Here is a 22,797-nt window from a genome sequence, read left to right as displayed (position 1 = left end):
AAATAATATATATATATATATATATATATATATATATATATATATATATATATATATATATATATTTTATATATATATATATATATATAATATGAACTAAGCCATTAACAATGTTGGTCCTGATTCTCCTCTTCTCACCCCAGTGTAAATCAGTGGTGACTCCCTTTAAATTAATGGTGTGGGGCCAGTGTGGGAAGTTGTGTAAATGAAAAGCGAAGGTGGGCTCTTTGAATGAGGAAGAATTTTTCCGGTTGGATAGAACAACAATTCTCACATGTTAGTTAAGAAGTAATGAGAGAGTATCTATAAGAGATTAAAGAACTCCTAACTAGTATGTGCCCTTAAACGTGCAGAAACAGATCCTCAGCTGTTGTAAATCAGCGCTGAAGTCAGTGGAGCTACACTTTTTTACATCATCTGAGGATCTACTCCACAGTTTTGCTAAGCTGTAATATTGTGTTATTGTGCATCTTACTCTCATGGCTGTTGTCTTAAACATGTTTTCTCTCTTTGCAGACCTTTCATCCCCTTTCATAAGCCATTTCCACTAAATGTTGCTTACGCAGTGGCAAAGTAAGTGGTGAGGTTTAGAAAAACAGTTACAACAGGTCAATCTCTAGCCACAAATGACTACAGGAGACTAATATTTTTAATAGTGAAGCAATGGTGAGAACTCATTAAAAGTTCAGAAAGAATCTGTCCATCAGTATGAAATCCCAGGAAGAGCAAGTTAGGGCCAGATGCCTACATCTTAGTTCAGACAATGCTTGGGATATGTAAGCAGCACCACATGGTGCAAGAAACAGAGAGCCAAATGTCTGAGTCTTAGAGGAGAGGAAATGTCTGATATAGCCACACTTTGAGATGTTTGTTGCTGATTTTGTCAAATGGTTTTGCACTACTGTTTATTTGCATACAACATCCTTATAGTAGGATATCCTTGGTATTCCTGGGGGAGGGGAGGAGGGAGGGACGACAATACACCAAATTCAGACTTGACATAAACGAGTACAGCTCCCAGTGAAGTCACTGGAATTGTGCTTACTTATGGAGGAATTGAATTATTTCCTGTTTATGTTGAAATGGCACAGGCATAAGTTAAAATACAGCAATCCTGCTTTATCTTGTATTCTTCTGTTAATAGTTTTTGAAGCTACACCCCTTTCCAATAGATTTATTTTGCACACCCAATGAATGCCAGCTCAATGCAAGTTGTTACACCAGACATGAAACTTACATCATTGTTTATCTCACTGTTGAATTTGGCCCAAATACTTCCATCAAGTTACAGCTACTTACATCAGGCTACATTTGGCCCTTAATCCTTAAATACAATTCTGTAATATACATATGTGTTAGATACTTGCATGTAACAGTTAAAGCTTCTTGATGCAGAAGGTTCATGGTTCACGTAGGGAGGGATTTTCAGAAGTGCTCAGCAAAGGCCTAACTGCTCTCACTGAAGTCAACTCCATTGATTTCAGTGGGAGCAGAGTTAAGCTAAAGCTGAGCACTTTTGAAAATCAGATCTGTAATGAGTATTATCTCAAGTTTTAAAACATTAGTGTGACAGCATATACAAAAATGTTCTGGCTCATGTTTGTTTTTTAGAACAGAGCCATATGTTTACCCCTCCATCACCAGTGACAGATCACGCTCCCTCACATCACGAACTCTGGGTACGCAGACGGATTACCGGGATGGCGAAGCTCAGACTGACCCGTATTCCCCAGAATATGTAGTACCTCTGGGTTCAATCCCTGAACTGCTGACACTTGCCACTCTCACTTGGGGTGAGTTGGAAGAACCAGAAACATTTCTTTACAATAATAGTGCTCTCTTCCTTTTAGAATGGCAGAATTGCTGTTTCTCTCTGTCAGATGTCAGTTCTCTCAGCTTTGAATTACCTTGCTGTGTTTCATCGGGATATATCAGTTTATCTAGCTTTAAAATGGGTGTAATAAAAATATTTACCTACATAACAGACGAATTGTGAGGCATTTTGTTAGATGTTTTGAGATCATTTCATTAAATGGCAGTAGATATTGTAAGTGCAGATCTCTTTATGCCCAGGAGCAGGAGGAATGACAATCCCCTTTTTAATGTTACTATAACCATGGTAACTGCAGGCTATTCACATTTTAAAAACTCACTGAGCTAGTTGCCTCAGATTTGTTAACTTCCATCTTTCAAGTGTTCTGTCTCTATTTACTGTAGGGTTTTCTACTGTGCTCATCGCTATAATAGCTTTATATGTTACTCATGGATATTGCCCCGCTCCACAGTCTTTCTAAAGAACTACTGCTTCTTGTCCCTGTAAGGGCGAGGTCTTCCAGCAGGACAAGCTGAGGTGGAGATGATTGAACGTGCCCGGGAGAAACGTGCCTGGGAAGCAACTCTACCACCACTTAGTGATCTCTCACAAACTGAGAAGAGGAGGAAGATGATGGATGACATGGAGAGAAAGGAGTGGGCCTTTAGAGAACAGGAAATAGAAAAGTAGGTGCAAATTGTACGCAGTGTTGCTCTTTCAGTTATAAGGAACCTAAGTGGAGTTTGAAATCAAATAGGTCAGGGGATTGGCAGTAAGATGCATGGACTTTTATCTCTAGGTTGCCTATTCATTAGTGACTGAAGGTCATCATTTTTTGTAATTTGAGTCCAGTTCCTCAATTCATCCGAAAAACCACCACCACAAATGGCACTCTTGTTGGTGTATTCAGAATAGATGAAATTCTGAACGGGAATGGAGGAATCACACTGAAATTGAAGTACTGATTTTTGGGGAGTTTTTTGGTGAAAGAGGCTATTACCCAATATCTTGCACCAGGGATAAACTCACTTTTAAAAATGAAAAGACTAAAATGTTATATTTGCAGTCTGGCTGTATTTTACGGATAGGTCACTAGGTAAGTTGTGTTTAAATATAGCAGTGCGGTTTGGGAACTCTGTGTGCACCTCCATTTATACCTTGCCTTTTTTTCTCTTGAAGATTGCAAGATGTTCGACTAGAAGTTTTAAAGAAGCTTTTGAGGAGACGAGAGGAGGATCAGAATGAGGTGGATGTCAATCGCTTGGACACCCACTGGTTTAACCGTCAGCAAGACAAAGAAGAGAGAGTGAGAAAAATTAAACACGAACATATAAAAGGTAATTTGGAGGATAAGGAAAATAATATAAGGGGGACTTAGTTTCCATACCAAGCTGTCTCTCTCCACTCCATTTTTACAAGGCTACAGCTGTGTAATCAAGATGAAGGCATCCACAGACCACACTGTAGAACTCCTTGGGCCATATTGGTCTGTCAGCCACACTTCGTACTAGAGTTATGACAGCCTGAATTTCTTAGGATATGACTCTTTCAGAACTGTACGTGTCAGGGAATGTCTCATGGTTGCAATTCCTTTTCAGCAATGAGAAAGCTGATAGCTAAAGGGAAGAATGTGGAGGGGAAATTGGAGAGACGAGATATCATCAGGGACTATAATGATTATGCATCACAGCCCTATGGACCTCTGTCCAGAATTGGTTACTTTCCGGACAACTATTCTGAACATTATGTAGTAAAAAACCACTTTCTTAACACCTACGAGGGTAAGGCAGCTTGGAAAATCTTAAATTATATGTTATTGACTAAAAATATTAGCATAAGCCTGTACAACAATTCAAATATCTCTCTCTTCTTCCGCCCTGTCCCATACTCCCACTCCACCTTTTCTAGGATTGCTTGAACTGGAGGCATCTCTCCCAGACTCTGTCACTCAGCCCCGGACCAAAGCTCCGAAACCCAAGACCACTACCACTAAAGAAGGGTTTATTAAGCGGACTGCTAGGCTAGATATGGAGCTAGCACAGGTTCACCAGGTATGGTGCTGCAGCCAAGACCAAGCAAATTCTTTCTAGATTTGAGGTGCACCTTACATGGAAATGCTATTGGGAAGGCACATCTGTCAACTATCTCCAAATTCACTTCCTAAATTCCCCTCTTAATGCTTTTATAAAGACAGAAATAAGGCCATCTTCAGGGAGAGAACATATCAAACATTAATAACTAGTGGGTTGTCATTTGGTATGATGAGTACCGTTCTGAACTCAACTAGTCTCCCTTTTTCTATCTCTTCCACATTTTCCCTCTTCTGTGCCTACCCTGTGCTAGTTTGGTGGAAGGAGTAGCTTTCTCTCTTTCTCATCCCCAGTCATTCACGGACCTCCATTTTTCCTCCTTCTCTTTGTTTCTTTGGCCCTATGAAAATGTGATGGGATTGTGAAATCTGATGTAAATCAGCAATTCTCCTCCTCCCCATGCTTGCCTTCTTTTCCCCCATCCCTTTAAAATATTTTAAAAATACAACAAACCTATTGGTTAAAATGTCAAATTATTATTATTTAAATAAACCAATGCAGGATCAGAAGTTTCAAAATTCTGTACATCTGAAGTAAAGTGGGTCAATTGTCCCAACTTATCCAAATTGGATTAGAACAGTGGAAGCAGATCACTGCAGTTACCTAGCAACTTAAATAAGTATTGTCTGATTTTCTGAATACATAAAATGCGCATGCTGTCACTACAACTGTGCAAGCAAATCCGTTGTCCACACATGTAAATGACCATTGTCTAAGCAAATACCCTATCTGCACCTGCTGTCACAGTATTTACAGTTGAAATTAGGTGAACTGTAAGGCATGCATCTTGTGTTGCAATTACAGACTTGTGTTTTTGAAAATCAGGCCTATTGGATAAAGTATTCCTAAAGTAAATATTATTTATTATACACACAGTTTTGTCAGTTTTATTAGATTTATCTTCAAATCCAGTTGATAAGAAATATTTAGTCATGCATAGTGTGTGTGTATATAATTTTTTTTCTTGTTTTAGTGTAGCACAATAATATATTGAATACAGGAAGTAACTTTCTGTTAATAGAACTGAAATCTTGCGTTGAAATAACTACCATACTACTTCAAATTCAGTCATCTAATCTTATGAAAGACAGTGCTGGATTTGGTCGCTGCTTGGAGGGAAAATTTTCAAGGAAAAAACTTCAGATGTGTAGGAAGTGCTAAGGAGCTGTCTTTATGGAGTCAGTACTGAACTAATGCCCCCCATGGTTGTAGACTGTATGCCAGGGGTGGGCAAACTTTTTGGCCTGAGGGCCGCATCTGGGTATGGAAATTACATGGCTGGCTATTAATGCTCACAAAATTAACACTTCAGAGATATTCAAATAAACTTTAATAAAGATACATTTTAGTGGAAATAAACATAAAACCGTACTTACTATTATAAATATACCATCATAACAATGTATTACAATTAAACCAAACTTACCCCCTTTCCACGCCCTTTCTCTCTAGCCTGGATTTGTTGGGCATCAGCTTCCAGTCATTGGAATTAATTGAGATTCACCAGCCCCTATTCTCAGAAATCTCCTTCTACATAGGTCCCGGCAGCCCACAACTTTGAAAACTGTCACTGAGCATTCCCTGGCCAACTACTCTTTGTTTTATCCTCAACAATGGAAAATTAACACCACTAAAACAGCAGAGTCACCTAAGCCAACAAATACAAGGCACGTGGGCTTTGCACGTTCCAGGCTCTGATGGCGCGTGAGGCACGTTCGGGTAGTGCAGCCGGAGTAATATGCGCAGGGTTGGCTTTAGGAAATGTGGGGCCCGATTCAAAGATGTGGGGCTTGTACTCACCGGGCGGCGCTCCGAATCTTCGGGAGCACTTCGGCGGCAGGTCCTTCACTTGCTCCGGGTCTTCGCCGGCACTGAAGGACTCGCTGCTAAAGTGCCATCGAAGACCCAGAGTGAGTGAAGGACCCCCCGCCGAAGTGCCACCGAAGACTTGGAGCGCCGCCAGGTGAGTAAAAATTAAAAAGGGATTCTCGGCCAGGGCTCGCAGGGCCCCTGCCACTGGGCATGGGGCCCTCTTAGGCGTGGGGCCCGATTCGGGGGAATCAGCCTAAAGCCGGCCCTGAACATGCGTGCCCTCATGGCCGTCACACAAGCCCCTGATCCCGCTTCCCAGCCGGAGCAGGGCAAGCCCCCAACCCGCTTCCCAGCCGGAGTGCCAAGGGCCAGATTAAAAAGTCTGATGGGCCGGATGCAGCCCGAGTGCCATAGTTGCCCACCCCTGCTCTATGCTATTGGAGGTGTCATGTGTCTTCTGCATAAAACCAAGGTCCTGACCACCTGTGGTCATGATCAGATGGCAAGATTCTCCTGGCATTCTTCCAAGGGTTAGAGATGTTAGCTCATGGCTAAATTCTAAATTTCTGGCTAAATTCCAATTTCAGCAATTACATTGTCTGTCTGTCTAAAGGACTTCTCATGGTTTTGACAGACTATAGTGAAGATTCCCAAACTATAGTCATGGATTACAAGTGGTCCCCAGAGTTGGCTGGTCAGTAATGATGGCTCTTGTCCTTGGTGTCAGCTGAGAGAAATAGATGGAGAAGGGGAGACAATTCAGAGTGAAAATCGAGACAGTGGGCCAGATTCTTACCGGGTATAAATCAGCGTAGCTCTAGTGACTTCAATGGAGCTGCACTGATTTACACCAGCTGTGGATCTGGTCTGCTGTGATGGATTTTTCAAAAAGGGGAAAACATCTATTTATTGCATTAAAAACACCTAAAATACACATTCTTTTTTCTGAGGAAATCTGCATATCTATTACAATGGGTCTTACTCCTACCTGTGGTTACTTGGAGACAGAGCCAGACCTGTCAATCAAGGCAGGATGGGGATGGCCACACCCCTGAAGACCCTGCTAGTCAGCTTGAACTGGCTCCATCAACGGCAGAGAGGCTTAACAAGTTCTTCTGCTCCAAAGAACAAGAAAATAAAACAATCAGAAAGGGATTCTTTTTATCTTAATAGTCAGTGTATTGGATTCTAAGCATCGTTGGGCTGTTATGTAGCTTTGGGGGCTCTGCAGCGAGATTGCCGGAAACTCCTTTCTGATACTGAGGTAGCTGGCGGCAGCAGCTTCTAGTGTAGCATGTCTGGGCAGGTTGTTCTGTCAGGAACACCTCACAGGCAGCCAGAGAGAGAAGTTGGCAGAAAGGGGTGCAAAAATGCCTGGACTAACATAACCCTACTTGCTGTGGGTTGACCAAGCCCTACCGCTTTCTTACAGTCTTCCACACAGCCAGCCCTGGAGGGATGATAGAGAGAGCAACCCAGACATGAAGAAAACAGGCAGTAAAAGGCCTCTTGGCTTACCACTTATTTCTGACTGTTTCCCCTGCTTTTTTTAGCAAGGTGTGAGTCAGCCCTTTTAGAGCTATTTCTGCTTTTCTGTAGGATTCAGTGAATCAACACTGTGCCATGTGAAAGCTTCCCCTGCCCTTTTCTCAGGAAGGGGTTTAGAGAGGGGCTATAAAGTTCAAGGAAACCACTTAGGGATCATCTTAAGAGTGATCTTTTCAAGTGTTACCCTTACTTCTCTAGCACAGCAGCAGTACAGTTCTCCCTTCAGATCCCCTCTTTAGTGGTAGTCTCCTTCTGTCCTACAAATAATGGGGGAGGGAACCTTGTAAAATCAGAATATGCTCAGTGATTGGGCCCTGAGAGGCTAATTAATCTTGTTTTCCCCCCTATAAATCTGAGAAACAGTGAAGGAAAGGTTAAACGTATCAGGAAAGAAGCTGCAGAGTCACTCCTTTACAAAGGAAATTTCTTAGGCTCGATTTTCCCAGTAAAAGATGAGCAAGCCATTCAAGGACTCTCTGTTCCTCCATCTCTTCTGTTTCTAGTTTCTAGTTTGCCACAATACAAATTTTCCCATGGTAAAGGCTCTAAAGGGACAAAAAAGGGCCCAGGAAATTCAGAGGAAACTCATTTGTCTTTCTGAGAGCATAAGCAGCTTTTTTCAGACTTGGGGCTAGAGCCCACACAGGAGGAAACTCAGAATCAGTTTTTTGAGAAGTAACTTGAAACCATTCTCAGGAGTATTAGGTGGACAATGTATTCCTCCAGATAAAGCTTCTGTAAAAAAGGAAATGTGGGAAGAAATGGGAGAGAAGCCTTGCTTACATTTTAGAATTAACTGGCACTCCAAAACCAGGGTTATTGGCATCTCCCTCTTCCTCCAGTTGAAACCTTGGAGTATGAAGACTAAAATGCCATCTGCTTCAAACTAGGATAATTGATTTCCCAGGGAACAAGAAGGCTTAGGGCTCTAGTCAGTCCTCTTTCCAGTGCCCAAACATGCCAAAGACTGAAGAGTGCTCAACTGGAAATTCTTGAACAGATTCCTGCTGTCATCACAGTTCAGGATAGATACCCTAAATTCCAACATAGCAACAAGTTCTAACGAAAAACATCTATCACTAATTGATCTTAAGAACACCTGTATGCACTTATTACATGAGCCTCTCACAGAAAATCTCTCAACTTCACATGCAACACATAATGTTACCACTATGCTGCTTTGCGTTTGGCCTACCTGCATCTAAGGATGTTTTCCAAAGTGTTTTCCTTGAGCAAAAAAGGGTTTGTATATACGCATGCTAAGATGACCTGCTCATTGGAGCACACTTTCTGAAAAAGGCCCACAAGGGAGCCGTCACACAGTCCAGATTGTATTCTGGAATAACATGAATTTGTCAACACTACCAACAGCTAAATGATGTCACGCAGTCCGTCACTTCTGGACATAGTCATAGATGTCAAATTATCACATCTATCAGGTCTCTGATGTCTTGGATAAGAACGAAGGTCTCTGGCACCAACATACCATTGTGAGAGATTCCAGTTGTCTTCTCCAGAAGTTGCTTAATTTCTCAGGGCCCATCATCCCTGTCCTCCTTTGTGCTGTTGCCCAGGGGAACTCAGAAGGACACAGTTCGTTGGAATCAGGGTTAGTGCAAAAAAATTATGCCAGCTTCAAGAACAGGGAAGATCATTCAGGGAACAACTTAATCCAAGGTTAATGACAAAAGATTAGAGTGATTAAATAGATCCTAAGAACTAAACCTCCAGTCCTGATCAGCCAAGATGTATCAGTGATATCATACAGTATCTGTAGCTACAATCATGCATTTTCTCTAATGGCCAAGAGCATAGCTGTCCTTTTCTGTTCACAGTGTTCTCCAGGACAATAAAAAAGGGGCACAAGTGAGCTGGGTGGTCCCACATTGTCCAGGGAGGTCCTGGTTCTTGTATCTAATCAGGTGGCAAGCACCACTCAGTTCTGTCTCCTCTACAAGAAGGATCTACTCTCAAGGAAAACATTTTGCACCTAAGTTAAGAAAAATTTTCTAACAACTTAATATGTGAGAAGTACTAATTAAAATGGGATATTCATATGTTTACACTTTTTAACCTTGAGAAAGTATTCCACAAACAGGGTGTCTTAAAGGGCCTGGTGTATATGTTCTTCAATCCAGTCCACTTCCCTAACTAAATTCCCTTAATTTTTGCCTTCGTTCTTCTCCTCTAGAGACAAGTAGAATCCCATTGAAGGTCACCTGAGCCTCCATTTCCTTAAGTCAACGGTTCTCAACCAGGGGTATGCAGAGGTCTTCCAGGGGGTACATCAACTTATCTAGATATTTGCCTAGTTTTACAACAGGCTACGTAAAAAGCACTAGCAAACTAAAATTTCATATAGACAATTACTTGTTTATATGGCTCTGTGTAGTATACACTGAAATGTATGTACAATATTTATATTCCCATTAATTTATTTTGTAATTGAATGGTAAATATGAGAAAGTAAGCACTTTTTCAGTAATAGTGTGCTGTGACAGTTCTTTGTATATTTATGTTTGCTTTTGTAAGCAAGTAATTTTTAAGTGAAGTGAAACTTGGGGGTACGCAAGAGAAATCAGACTCCTGAAAGGGTACAGTAGACGGGAAAGGTTGAGAACTTTTTTGCTGGTTCCTTGTGCTGTTTTCTGTTTTCTTCACGCAACAACTTTGTATTCTGTGGCTCTGAATAAAAAAGTGTGAACATCTGAGGGGAAAACAACTTCTATCTTCGAAAGTTTCTGAAATGTACCAGTTTAGTTATCTGATAACTGAAGCTATAACAGCAGTATTTTAAAAATATTATATGGATTATAACCAACAGAGCTAGATATTTTCTGAAGTGTACCCTGCATTCAATATTGCTTATTAGAGCTCTCCGGGCATCAAGAGTATACAGTTGTGAATGGGAGGGGAAGTGTTCCAAAACTTTATATAGGAGATGTGTATATGAGACTCTAAGGCTTGGTCTACACTACCCCCCTAATTCGAACTAAGGTACGCAACTTCAGCTACGTGAATAACGTAGCTGAAGTTCGAAGTACCTTAGTTCGAATTAGTTCAAACTTACCTTGGTCCACACGCGGCAGGCAGGCTCCCCCGTCGACTCCGCGGTACTCCTCTCGGCGAGCTGGAGTACCGCAGTCGACGGCGAGCACTTCCGGGTTCGACTTATCACGTCCAGACTAGACGCGATAAGTCGAACCCAGAAGTTCGATTTCCAGCCGTCGAACTACCGGGTAAGTGTAGCCAAGGCCTAAGATTTGATTTGGACTGAAGAAATTGGCGAATGTGTGACAGGATTCCCGGGATACAACCTGGAATTGTGGGACCACTGTGCCCCCTTAACTCTCCAGCTAGGGCTGTCTCTCATATTGCTTTGCCAGTGACAAGCAGCAAACCCCTCCAGGTGCTGTTATCACTCAGCCACCAACATGCAGAGGCACACCCAGCTAAGTTGCATGAATGATCTCCAACTCACTCATGAGCTATACACAGGGAAACACCAGCAAATCTCCCAAGCCCTCAGCCTTGCACCACAGAAATATACCTTCTTACACTGCTCAAGACCTTCTCTTGAACAGTGCAAGCTCATTAATTTGCCACTTTGTCAAAGGAAAGTGGACATGCACCAGCCTTTGTAATCTGAGCAGATTCCCCAAGCACTTTAGACAATCTTACTGGTAAGGATAAAACATTAAAATAAGTTTAACTACAGAAAGATAGATTTTAAGTGGTTATAAGTGGAAGGCATAAAGATCAGAGATAGTTACCTTAAGAAAATAAAAAGTAAACATGCATTCTAATCCTAAACTTTTAGACTAAGCAAGAGTTGAATCAAACAGCTTTTCTCACTGGATGTTCCAGGTAGGTTACAGTTCCTAATACACAGGCTGAATTTCCTTCTTAGCCTGGGACCAATCTCCTCAGTTCAAAGTCTTTGTTTTCCCAGCATTCTTTTTGCCTTTACCGTAGGTAGGGGAGAAGAGAGGTGGCCTCATGATGCCCCTGTCCCTTATTTTATACTCTCAATGTCCATGGGAAGATACTGGCCTAGACATGTCCTTGTTGAGTCAGAGTGTAGCAATCCCCATTGTTTGAACAACTGAGTCATAGAGTTGAGCAGTCCTCATTGTGTGGTGCTTGCACAACTGTCTCTTATTGAATTGCAGATCTCTTGTTTACAATTCTCCTGCTGGTCAATGGTCATTTAACACCCGCCTGAGTCACCTCCTTTATTGGGAAATAGCAGTGGGCAACTTCGAAACTCACAACATATTTCAATAACAACCGTATAGCAAAATCGCATAACTTCATACACACTAACAATTATATAGACAGAACAATGAGTTTCCCTGCAGATCATGACCTTTCATATCTTACATGGCATGCTTTGTATGAAGTATCACAACCATATAAGAATGATGAATATGGGGGGCTACAGGGTGCTACTTTGAGGTACGGTGTGTCAGAGACCCCCTGGAATATCATTTTTCGCTTTGTTCTCACACACTGTATTAGTGATGTTTTGTGCACTCTTAACATCTGGCACTTTTAACAAATATGCCTAGAGAGGGGGTCATATTTCAGTTATGGAAGTATATTATTTATGACTGGTTTATAAAGGCTGTTAACTGCTTTCAGTTTGCAAAGAAAGTTGCCGCTGTACTTGATACTAAGTAATTACTTAAAGTACAAAAATAATTCATAGGTAATTGATTCAGCAGAATTTCCATTTTTTAGAAATGTAAAATCGTTCTCCAGCTGTGCTTTTCCAGAATGTAGTATATTAGGGGTTAAGATCAAAGACCCTCTGGAGTAATTTCAAGAGAGTGAGTGTCAGTCTATGCACTTGCCAACAAGGTACTGTAAATATACACTTACCCCCCTGCCTTACTTGAAACTCCATCAAGGTCTTCTGACTACCCCATTTAACAATAATGTACAACACCTGACTTTTGAGCTGAGATGGAAGGAGTAGGTAAGAAAATTAAAGGTACAATCGTGCAAGGTGCTGAATGCCCTCAATTCCCATTGTAATTCCATAACAGCAAGACTGGGCCCTAGTGTCGTCTGCTATCTAGTACAGTTTTCGAACCCTGTATGGAAAGAGCCTAAATTGTATGACTGTTTCAGGCACTGCTAGAGAAGAAGAATAAAGTTAAGGAGCCAAAGAAGCCGCTTCGTTTCCTTCAGAAGATAACAAAACCTGTTCCTCGGCCCCTAACTCCAACGCTGCTAAGACCGTCAACTGTAAGTTGGATGTTTTTAGAAGTTTTTGCTGTAAATCCTGTATTAGTCACTATCAAGTTACTCAAGGAGTGTCCTGGAAAATATGAGAGCTAGTTAGTTCTATCTTTTGTACAGTGTTTTTTACTTAAAAATAAAACTGACAAGCAGCGTAACATTGGACTTTCACCTAATTTCCGCACTATAAGAACCTTGATAGGTACAGGGAATCAGTTTTAATTAGCACAAAATTCTCCAACATTAGACTATAAAATAATATTAGTCCAAAATAGATCCAGGGTGAGTGGATTAGTGTTTGGTGGGTCTTCTTACACCCCTGTACTTTGTCTCTTCTAGGTGAGCCGTTCGGAGTTTTTCTTCCTTAACCCAAGAAATACTCCCTAAGAGTAGTTAGGATTTTTTTTTTTTAAAGCAGGTTCCAAAGTACTTTTTTTTTTTTCCCATAATGAACATTTTTCCAAACACCAGTCATTCTTGATTCTCTATTTAGATATTGTGTGGCTTCATTATGATCGTTCCAATACCGTTGAATTTCACCCAAATAAATCCTACCAGCTTCCTGTCCAGTTCTTCAGTTGAAGTCTTAGTGTAGAACCATGCACGGATACAAAAATGTGGATCCTCATCTAATCCGCAAAGATGGTAACAATGCATCTGCAGATTTGCAGGGCTCTATTCAAATGGCCTTAGGTAGGTAACACTTCAGGCTAGCTTCACCTTCTGATGCTTTCACATACTCTGCAGGACTGCTGAGTGTCTTGCATCAGGCATTCCACTCATGCATGCAGCAGTCTCATCAAGCCTCCCCTGCTGGAGTCTCCCATCATGCAGGGACTGAATAGCGCTTCTTCTGCAGTTACCCTTCCTGGATGCCAGGGCTTTCTGTGAACAAGACGATACTTCTGACACAACCATCATGGAGATATTGGCTGAGAGATGAGCATCTCAAGAGGCCATATGTGGCAAGCTGGAGTGACAGGGACAGAAGGGAATGTAATAGAAGACTGACAGAATGGAAGAGACTAATCCAGGCCTCCACAACTCTTCCCCGTTCCCTCACAACAGCCTGGCAAAGAACTGAAAACTGTATCAAATGACGACCCTGACGTAGGGGGAGAGGTCATTCTCACCTAAGCCAAGAACTGACATACTGTGATCCAGAGTTATGGGCCCCAAGAAAGGACCTGAAGTACTTGAAACCTACCAGGGTCTCCCTGTGGGAGATGGGTGACACCTGGTAAGGTATTCAGGCATATAAACTGTTAGTCGTTTTCAGGATATGATTTCTCTGATACTTTTGTTCTAAGTCCCAGGTCTAGAAGAAGTAGATTGTGAGATACTGACCAAAGAAAGGTGACAGCTTGAGACTTAAGTGGGTGTGCCCATAAGGCCATAAAAGCGTCAGAGGTGCACTTACCTCGGGAACTGTGATACTCTCACAACCTCAGAGGCTGTCTTTTACTCGCTCCAATACCCTACACAGTCCCCCGTGTCTTCTCCAGGCTCCTCCAATCCCCATTCTCCCCGTAGATCCCCCTGCCCCCTACTGCTTCTGCAGGGTGCACGTCATAGGTTTCTGCATCCCCTCAGATGTTCTGCTGGGAAGAGAAAAGCAGTGACATTTTCCTCACTGTCAAGAAAAATCGTTCATGGAGTTGCACAAAATTTGCCAGCGGTACATTTCCAAAAACAGGGAGTAGCTCTGCATCTGCCATCCTACAAGAATGTAAATAAACCCCGTAGGGGGTTGTTTTTACTTCTTTAGCACTTGGTGTATGTTTGTAATCATTGGACCTATAAATTTACTCTAATTGTGAGCTCAGCTGTAAAAAGTGAGCAAACATGTCTAAAGTGTCACAGTTACCTATAACAGTAAATATTGATGGGAGAAAAAGTATAACGGTCAGATGGAATGAATCAGTCAAAACAAAAAGGCCTAGTGCTATAATTCACAGACTGTGCTAAGGCCATTCCAGGTAAACAAGAAAAGTAGGGGTCTAGAAATCAGTGAACCAAAATTGTTGTGTGAGAAATTAGGCCTAACTTGTGGACAAAATAATGAGGGGATGAGCTATTCCATCCATCAATCTCTTGTGGTGTCCTGAAAAAGAGACTGTGGAGAAAGCTGGCTACTGCGACTCTGGCTGACTGAAAGATGGCGGCCAGTGTGGCTGCCATCCCCCACTGTTTCCTGGGACTCTGGAGCTTCTTCATCCTAACCCTGACCACAGAGAGGGACCAAATGATATTGCCACCGCCACTGGCTCTGGCTCAATCACAGCCACCACCTGGGATAAGAGACTGTCACACACATCCCCGCCCCTTTGTGTGTTCTTCCCCTTCTTCTCTTTCCTATCCCGCTCCTTTTTCCTTCTCTCTAATAAGAGTCTGGCTTAGCCAGCCAAGACAGTATTTTGCAGCACTGCTGTAAGCCGGTGACCAGAGAGAAGCAGCTAAATGCAGTGCCCTAAACAGCCCAATTTTGGTACAAGTTTGCCGGGTCTCAGAGTGGCTGATAAGATCATGTGCTGTGTCTATGTTTCTCTGGTGATGAAGTGCAAGTGAGACTTAACGTCAGAGACAGAAACTGTATTGTCTATCTCTGCTGTTCTTTTCTCTCCCTGTTTTGTGTGTGTTCATCTTGTTTTGTCTTTTAGAAAACAGGATTGGACTTTAAAAACCCCAGCAACTCCAACAGCTCCAGTCTATCTCATCTAACTTTCTCCCCCTTTCCCCAAATAAGGACAGTTATTACCGTATGTACTGTACATACCATACATTACTGTTAAATGAGGGGGCTTCTTTCTAACAAGTCTCTCCAGCTAAAGGGAGAGGGAATAAGGAGTGCTATTAAAATGAAAGCCTTAATACTTTACATTTCAAATGCTGTTTTTTCTCTCTTTTCTGTATCTTTAATCTAAAGTTAAAAAGGAATTTTAAGGGTATTTGCCATGGTGCTAAACTGGCTGAGCTCTCTGTATACCAGACCCCGAACCTTATTTAAAACTGTTTAATATTGGATAGTTTCAGGCCCATGTTAACACCTTTGACTCTTTGGACTATATATTCCATCCTAATTAATACAACATGTGGCAGCTGTCTTAGTTCCCTCTCTGGTTCACAGTCTCCCTCTGCCAATAGGCATTTTATGCCTCAGTTTCTCTTGTGGCTGGCTGGGTGATTTGCTATGGTTTAGCTTTCCAGCCAAACTATAAAATTCTTTCTTTCTGGAGTAACAAAACAGTCTGAGTGGGTTTTCCCTCATAATACAAGGAAGGGAAGGGGCTTTTGGGAAGCTCCAGGCTGGGAGAGACCCTTAAATGAGAGCAGTTGCATGCACCAAGCCCCAAGCCCACTCCACTTCTCTCATCCCAGGCCCTTTCCTTCTGCATTCCCCAGAAGTCTGATTCTTTTCCCCTCAGTGCAGAGCTCACAAGCTGTTTTCTACTCCACTGAACAACCTCTCTGGGATTCCATCCCCCTCTTCTCTCCAGGTTTCCTTTGTCCCAGCCCTCACCAAGCACTTTCACAGGCTTCCTCCCAGACCTTCTAGCTCCTTAGCTGTCCCAGCCTGGCCCCTTCCAGGGACTTCAGCAAGAAGAACCATGCCCTGATAGCTCTAGACTGAGCATAAGAGTGCCTTACATAGTCCTGCTGGAGCAGGACTATGTCCATAGTGGCTGGAGCACCCACGGGGAAAAATTGGTGGGTGCTTTGCACCCACCGGCAGCTCCCTGCCTCAGCTCATCTCCGCTCCATCTCCTCTCCTGAGCGCACCACGTCCCTGCTTCTCCCCCTAGCTCCCAGCACTTCCTACTGCAAAACAGCTGTTTTGTGGTGGCAAGCGCTGGGAGGGAGGCGGGAGGAAGGGAAACATAGCGTGCTCGGGGAAGAGGCGGGGCCGGGGTGGGGATTTTGGGAAGGAGTGCAGTAGGGGCAGGGAGGGGGCAGAGTTGGGGCAGGGACTTTGGGGAAGGGGTTGGAATGGGGGCAAGGCGTTGGAATGGGGGCAAGGCAGGGGCGGGAGGAGGTGGAGGCCGGGGGCGGGGGGTTGTGCACCCACTGGCGCCGAGAAAAGTTGGCCCCTGTGCCACTATGCCTTATTATCCTAGCCCCTGTTCTGAGCTGAAATCAGGAACAAGCTATGGTAGGCCTGTAGCTTAAAGGGACAGCAGACACTGTTACAAACCCCAAAATAATACACCTTGTTTACTTCAAAATTGTCATTCATTGGGTCTTCAAACTCACTATGCTACACTAATAAGCCTTACCAGGAGAATGACACTCAGGGGAAATTCCTAAATGTTCCCCTTCCTTAGTGTTTAGAATTGTTAATACATGTGAATGATAATTGTGTTCCCATCTTAGTCACCACTTAGTCAAGCTACATATATATATATATATATATAGTTCTTTTAATCCAGATTGTAATTCTTGCCATCCCCCCATATCATTTATGTTACTCTTCTCTGAACTCCCTTTCAGAATCCCCAGCGTAAATCTTTGTATAGTCTGTCTGTCCCATATTTTGTAAAATATAGACATATATATTTTTCTGACTACTCATCTATTCTCTGGAAATCAGAAGAGCGATGATTAAAACCCATGAGAAACTAGGTATATCAATTGTATTCTGAGAAAGCTAGTTAGATGGATGGTTCATTCAGTTTTCCTTCTGCTTCCTCCCTAAAATAAATACATAATTGTAACTGGATTATTGTTGTGTGTTGGCAGAAAGAAGAGGAGCTAGAACTGGCAGTGATCTTTCTGCAGAAGTTAATCCGAGGCAGAGCTATTCAGAACATGGTATTCTGTGTCCCTTTGACTATTTCTGTCTTCAAAATACTGAAAGGGGTTATTGAGGGTATATTAAAAATCTGTTCCCAATAGCACTGAACTAATCCAGGCTTGAGGTGGTTGAGCAACAAGTCCTCCTATTCATACCCCATATCCTTCCAAGGCTGAAGTCTTTGCTTTCCATCCCAAATTTCTGACAGGAACTTCTAGGTTCCTATCTGTGGGACTCTCTCCCTGAGAATATCTGCTGATATCCTTTATGGCTGTATTCAGGACTTGGTGTTGGGCCTTTCTGTACAGGTCTGGTCACTTTTGATCATTTTGCCTATCTTGGGGGAAGGGGGTCTGTTTTATAGACCTGCTGCTTCTCTGTGTACCATTGGGATTAGCTCTGCTTTACTGATGATTGTTTTCATTTTTATACAGAGCACAGGTGAGAGATGATAGGCTCTGTGTCAATAAGTAATGCAGTTTTGAAAATGGTTTGATATGAAAATTGGGTTTCTTGAGTCTTTCCCTCATCCGGAGTGGCCTGATAGGAATGATGTCTTTGACTCCACTGTAGGGATGTTGACTTGCACAAAAATTTTGAGAGCCTCCCCGCCAAGGCTGCCCTTCTGTTGCTGGGCTTATGTATGAGGAAGGGCAGGGGGCAGTAGATACCAGAAGAGGGGAGGAAAGAAAAGGACATGGCCCAGGGGAGGAGATGGGGGCAGGGGGCATCATGGGGAAAGAGCTGAGGAGTGTCCAAGAGGATGCATGGTGGAGCTGGCAGAGGAGGGATCAGGGAGAGAGTCATTCCTATTAGTCAAGGGGAAGAGAAGATTGGCTCACCCCAGATTTCTTATGGTATTTAGTGCATACTTGAGGTTGAATTTTCTGCCTGAAACAAGACCCACCTTCTCCCTCTCCCCACAGGGGAGAGAAGAGTGTCTTGCTCAAAGCTCAAAAATAAGTAGACTGACTAAAGAAATGATATTTTGCTTTTAAACATCATAAGAAATCTTTTTGGGGGGGTTGTGGGGGGAACATCTGATTTTTTAATTGATGAGGTTGGCAATTCTGCCAGCAATTTAAAGTCCAGTCTAGCATGTGTTTAACTCTAACCCCTTCTGGGTATACAAAGATCTGCTAAGTTTGTTTGTCATGCCCTCCAGTGGTTAGAAGACTGGGTAAGTGTTAATGCAACTGAAAGATAATGGAGGTTCTCCTTTGAATAGGTAATAGAGACCTGTCTGTTCTCTGGAGAAGAAGGGCCTGAGTTCTGCCCTTCATCCAGCACATGTGGGGTTTAGCTGACAGCTACAGTGAGAGTCTGGATATGGCCTTGGATTCATTACAGACGGTTTGGTTTCCTGTCAGTAGCACCAGGGATTTTCCTCAAAGGTTCACATGCTACTGACAGAGAATTTGGTATTGGAAACAGATGACTCCAACTTTGGAGGAAAAGGATATTTTCCGTTTGCAAAACTCTCAGATTTTATCTTCTGTTTAATTCCCATGGCTGTTAATTTTATTTAAAAGATGTTTGAAGGGAAGGAGAAGCGATTGGAACTGATCCGGGAACTGCGCACCACTCATGCACTTCAGGAGGATGGGAAGCTGCTTAAGAAGGCAGAGAAGCAAGTAACACTGGCCTTACAGCGACAACGCGACTTGCATGAGCACAAGGTTTGGCTATTAAGATAAAGAGGATAACACACACCCCATTCATCCATTCCTCCATCCCTTTTTAAATTTGTTCCTTTCTCGTAACAATACCAACATATTTATAGAAATTGAATGTGTTGACCACATTGCAGAATCCATCACAGGTGACAATAACTGGCTTCCTTGCTGAGGGCAAGGACTGAATGGACATGGGCACTGAAGTGTTCTGTCATTGCTATAATGGGTCCCATCCTGAGAAGCTTGCAGACCTCCCCCGCGTGCTGTACCTGCTTTGTGGCTAAACAGAGGACTTCAATTTCCAGGGCTCTCAATGCATGAAAAATGTGCCTCATCATGAAAGCCTCAGTCCATCCAGATTATGATCCACATGGTTGATGTCAGCTGGCATAGTGAGGCAGGCATGTCACCCCCTGAGTAAGCCATTTTGCTGAACAGATTTCGTGTCATTGTACTTAGGGTACATCTACATGTGGAGCTCAGGGTGTGATTCCCAGCTTGAGGAAGTACACTTGTGCTAGTTCTGATTGAGCTAGCATGCTAAAAGTAGGATGTAGCCACGGCAGCATGAGTGGCAGGAGGAGCTAGCTGCCCTGAGTGCTTGCCCATCAGAGAGGCTATCTATGTACTTGGGGAAGCTAGTCCCTCTTGCAGCTTGTGCTGCCATGGCCACATTCTATTTTTAGTATGTTAGATTGATGAGAGCTAGCGCAGGTATGTCTCCTCAACTTGCAATTCACTTCCCCAGCTTCAAGTGTACACATACCCTTAGTTATAGGCATCCCATCCCCTTACAACTTCACACCCTCTCAGCTGCCTCTGCTGTGCAGAAATAGCCATGCAAGCGTTTACCCACCAATTAATACTAGGTGAATGGCCTATGGTACCTGAGCAGTGGAGTCAATTTGCTAAAGCAGTCGCTGTCCCCCTTCCCCAGAGAGAAATAATCCTGGATCTCTCCAGCTGGCCAGAATCTATTTGAGATTTGGCACATTCACTCTCTTTCTGTTCACTTCCAACCTCTTAGCAGAGCAGTGACATTCTAGGGTTTCAGTATTTCTAGATGCTGCTTCATGCATAGAGGGCAGAAGTGTAAGACTCTAGGCATAACACACACACAATACCGCGGGGGGGGGGGGTGAACAATCCCTTTTATTGAACTAAGGAAAAATGAAATTTAAAGGCCCTGAGATTTGGAGACTTGAAGTGTCTCTTCATCAAGCCCTGGGAAAGCAGAGTCAAGGCGGAGAGGAGATACCAGCAGTGGGTCAGTTCAGTCTCCATAATGACATTCGGACAGAAAGAGATCAAAGGGTAAAGATAGTGATCTGTTTGATCTCAGAATCTCATTGTGGAATTTGAACTAACCCTGCTGGCATGTCCTCCACCCCTTGCTTTGCTTTCCCAGGGCTGGAGGAAGAGAGACTACAATTTTCCCAATCTCTGGGCTTTTAACTTTAATTAACACATGCAAAGGGTTCACCTACAACTTTGTAGTAAGTTTCACGTACTTTTCTTTATGGGAAAATAGAACAAATGTACATGGGTAAAAATTCTCTCTAAGATGTGCATTATGCAGTACAGTTAATGACAGCAGTACTGTTTTGTGAATGTCCTTCTTACTAAATTATACGTTCTTAAAAGGAAAACTCCCAACTGACATAAAAGCCTATTAAATATTTTTATATTTGTGTGCATATTTCAGAAACCTATTAGCAACTCTCATTTTTAGGAGGCTGTTGTGGCCATTTTATATGTCAGCAGATCGTAGTTTAAAACTGATTTTGTCAGGTAGTACTTCCCAAAGCATTCTACATAGGGAGAATAAAACTACTTATGATTCTGCAGCTAGAAGGACTGTAATCAGTTTGGACAGAGGGGTATGATCAGAAATCACATACGTTTTGGGGGAGTGTTGACTTAAGGCAAAATTCTGATAGAACATTGATCTTGGAATGTCTTCAGCAGTATCTCTGTCCTGCCCAGGAAATCATTACACACAGCAAAAACCAAGCATTAAGGAGAAGTGGCTCATGATTGTCCCATATCTAGGGTGACCAGACGTCCTGATTTTATCGGGACTGTCCCAATATTTGCTTGTTTGTCCCATGTCCCGACCAATGTTAGGTCGGGACACCGGATAAACAATCAAAGGCTTGCGCAACCCCCGCCCCCTCCTTCCCCCATTGGATCCCTCCCCAAATCCCCGCCCCCATGGCCGGAGGAAGCGGCCATAGCGCTTAGCGACTGCGGCTCTGTGCCTCCCTCCAGTGCTTGCGGAGGGAGAGGAATTGGGGGGGGTTTGCTCTGCCGCCATTTTTTCCCTCTGCCCCCCCTCTACCCCCACCCCCCCGTGTCCATTTGACCTGGGTGATCTGGTCACCCTACCCATATCATCTGCTGGTATAGTGAGAAGATTAAACCCTCTTCCCTCCATCATCCTCACAGCCTCTGGGTCATGAGAGGAACACTTTCAGTTCCAGCTCTGTGTTACAGTGACATTTTCACATTCTGTTGGATGCTGGTTTGGAAATGTGTAATGTCTTGGAAGCTGGTACAAAACACAGGAAAACCTGTTTATTACTGGCTGCTAGTCAGGGTTGTTTTGTTTACCTGAGTTTATAACAGGCACATTCCACTGCCTGCTGAGCCATTGCAACAATGGCACAACATCTGAACCAGCTTCAGAAAATACTCTTTGCTTAGGCTTATTGCTGTGTAGAGTCCATACTAGAGTTAATGAACTTACATAATATCATTACATTTGCAGAGCACAGGCATCCTCACAAATGCCATCAAACTATGTGATTAGGGTTAGGGGGGGTGGAAGGTGGTTAAGGAGACTTGGGCTCTATTCCCAGCTCTGTCAGATTCTCTGGATCTGGTTTCCACTACCATGAATCTTGTGTTGTTTGCTTCGGAGGTGAAGCGAGTGTAAATCACCACCATTTGGATCTGCAAGCATGTTACACTTGACTTATCTTGCACAGGTATAAATGACAACACAACATATAAAACAGAGAATCAGGCTCCCTGTATGACCTCAGCAAGTCACTGCACCTTTGTGCCTCAGTTTCCTTATTTGTAAAATGGGGATAAGACATACCTCGCTTCAAGGGGCATTGTGTGGTTTTATTAATTAATGTTTATAAAGTGCTGTGAGCTCCTTGGATGGAAGTTGCCAGTGAGGCAAAGTATAGTAGTTATATCTTGCTACACTTCAGTGTTCAGAGGAGGGGTCTTTTGCTGGGACCATCTGTGGGGCCAGACAGAGAAGAGTGTGATGGGTTCCCCATGAGGTGCCACTGGGGTACCACTGAGCCCGCTTGGGCTCTCTTTCACACTGTGGGGCTGTGATAAGTTCCCAAGCTCTCCAAGCTTGCTCTGTCACCAGCATACAAACAGATAAGGGCACACCCTGCTGCAGCTTCACACACACGTGCTGAGATCAGCTCTGCATAGGAAGGCTCAGCTAAGGCACCTCCCAGTTGCTAAGGCACGCACCCCCCTCTGGAGTGCTAACCCAAAATTATATCATCTTGTGCTGCATAGGGAACTGTACAGCGTAAGCCCATAAAATTCACCCCCTCCCTCAATGTGGAGAGAGATATGCAACAGATTTCTGCCCCAAGATATAATTTCCATACACACTGGTTGTAGACAAAACAACAAGTATAAAGTATAAAACAACAAAACAAAAGATAGATTTTAAGTGATTATAAGATATAGCAAACATATCAAAGCAGGTTTCAGAGTGGTAGCCGTGTTAGTCTGTATCAGCAAAAACAACGAGGAGTGGATTACTTTAGTATATAAACA

At 43.1% G+C, this 22,797-nt stretch overlaps 1 protein-coding gene across 4 annotated transcripts in view; it reads left to right on the top strand.

Moving 5' to 3' along the window:
- The window catches only part of CFAP91 (cilia and flagella associated protein 91), a 60,491-nt gene that overhangs the window by 10,492 nt on the left and 27,202 nt on the right, over positions 1 to 22,797 (top strand). For all 4 annotated transcript variants that reach the window (XM_034788640.1, XM_034788649.1, XM_034788658.1 and 1 more), the window contains exons 5-13: positions 517 to 573; positions 1,612 to 1,793; positions 2,322 to 2,499; positions 2,993 to 3,150; positions 3,412 to 3,594; positions 3,722 to 3,864; positions 12,400 to 12,516; positions 17,248 to 17,319; positions 18,835 to 18,981. In XM_034788640.1, the coding sequence (XP_034644531.1) occupies positions 517 to 573; positions 1,612 to 1,793; positions 2,322 to 2,499; positions 2,993 to 3,150; positions 3,412 to 3,594; positions 3,722 to 3,864; positions 12,400 to 12,516; positions 17,248 to 17,319; positions 18,835 to 18,981 (1,237 nt within the window). The remainder of the gene's footprint in view (positions 1 to 516; positions 574 to 1,611; positions 1,794 to 2,321; positions 2,500 to 2,992; positions 3,151 to 3,411; positions 3,595 to 3,721; positions 3,865 to 12,399; positions 12,517 to 17,247; positions 17,320 to 18,834; positions 18,982 to 22,797) is intronic.

The sequence above is a fragment of the Trachemys scripta genome, chromosome 1, assembly GCF_013100865.1.
Source record: "Trachemys scripta elegans isolate TJP31775 chromosome 1, CAS_Tse_1.0, whole genome shotgun sequence".
Lineage (NCBI taxonomy): Eukaryota > Metazoa > Chordata > Testudines > Emydidae > Trachemys > Trachemys scripta.
This window is presented reverse-complemented; position numbering and strand designations above follow the sequence as displayed.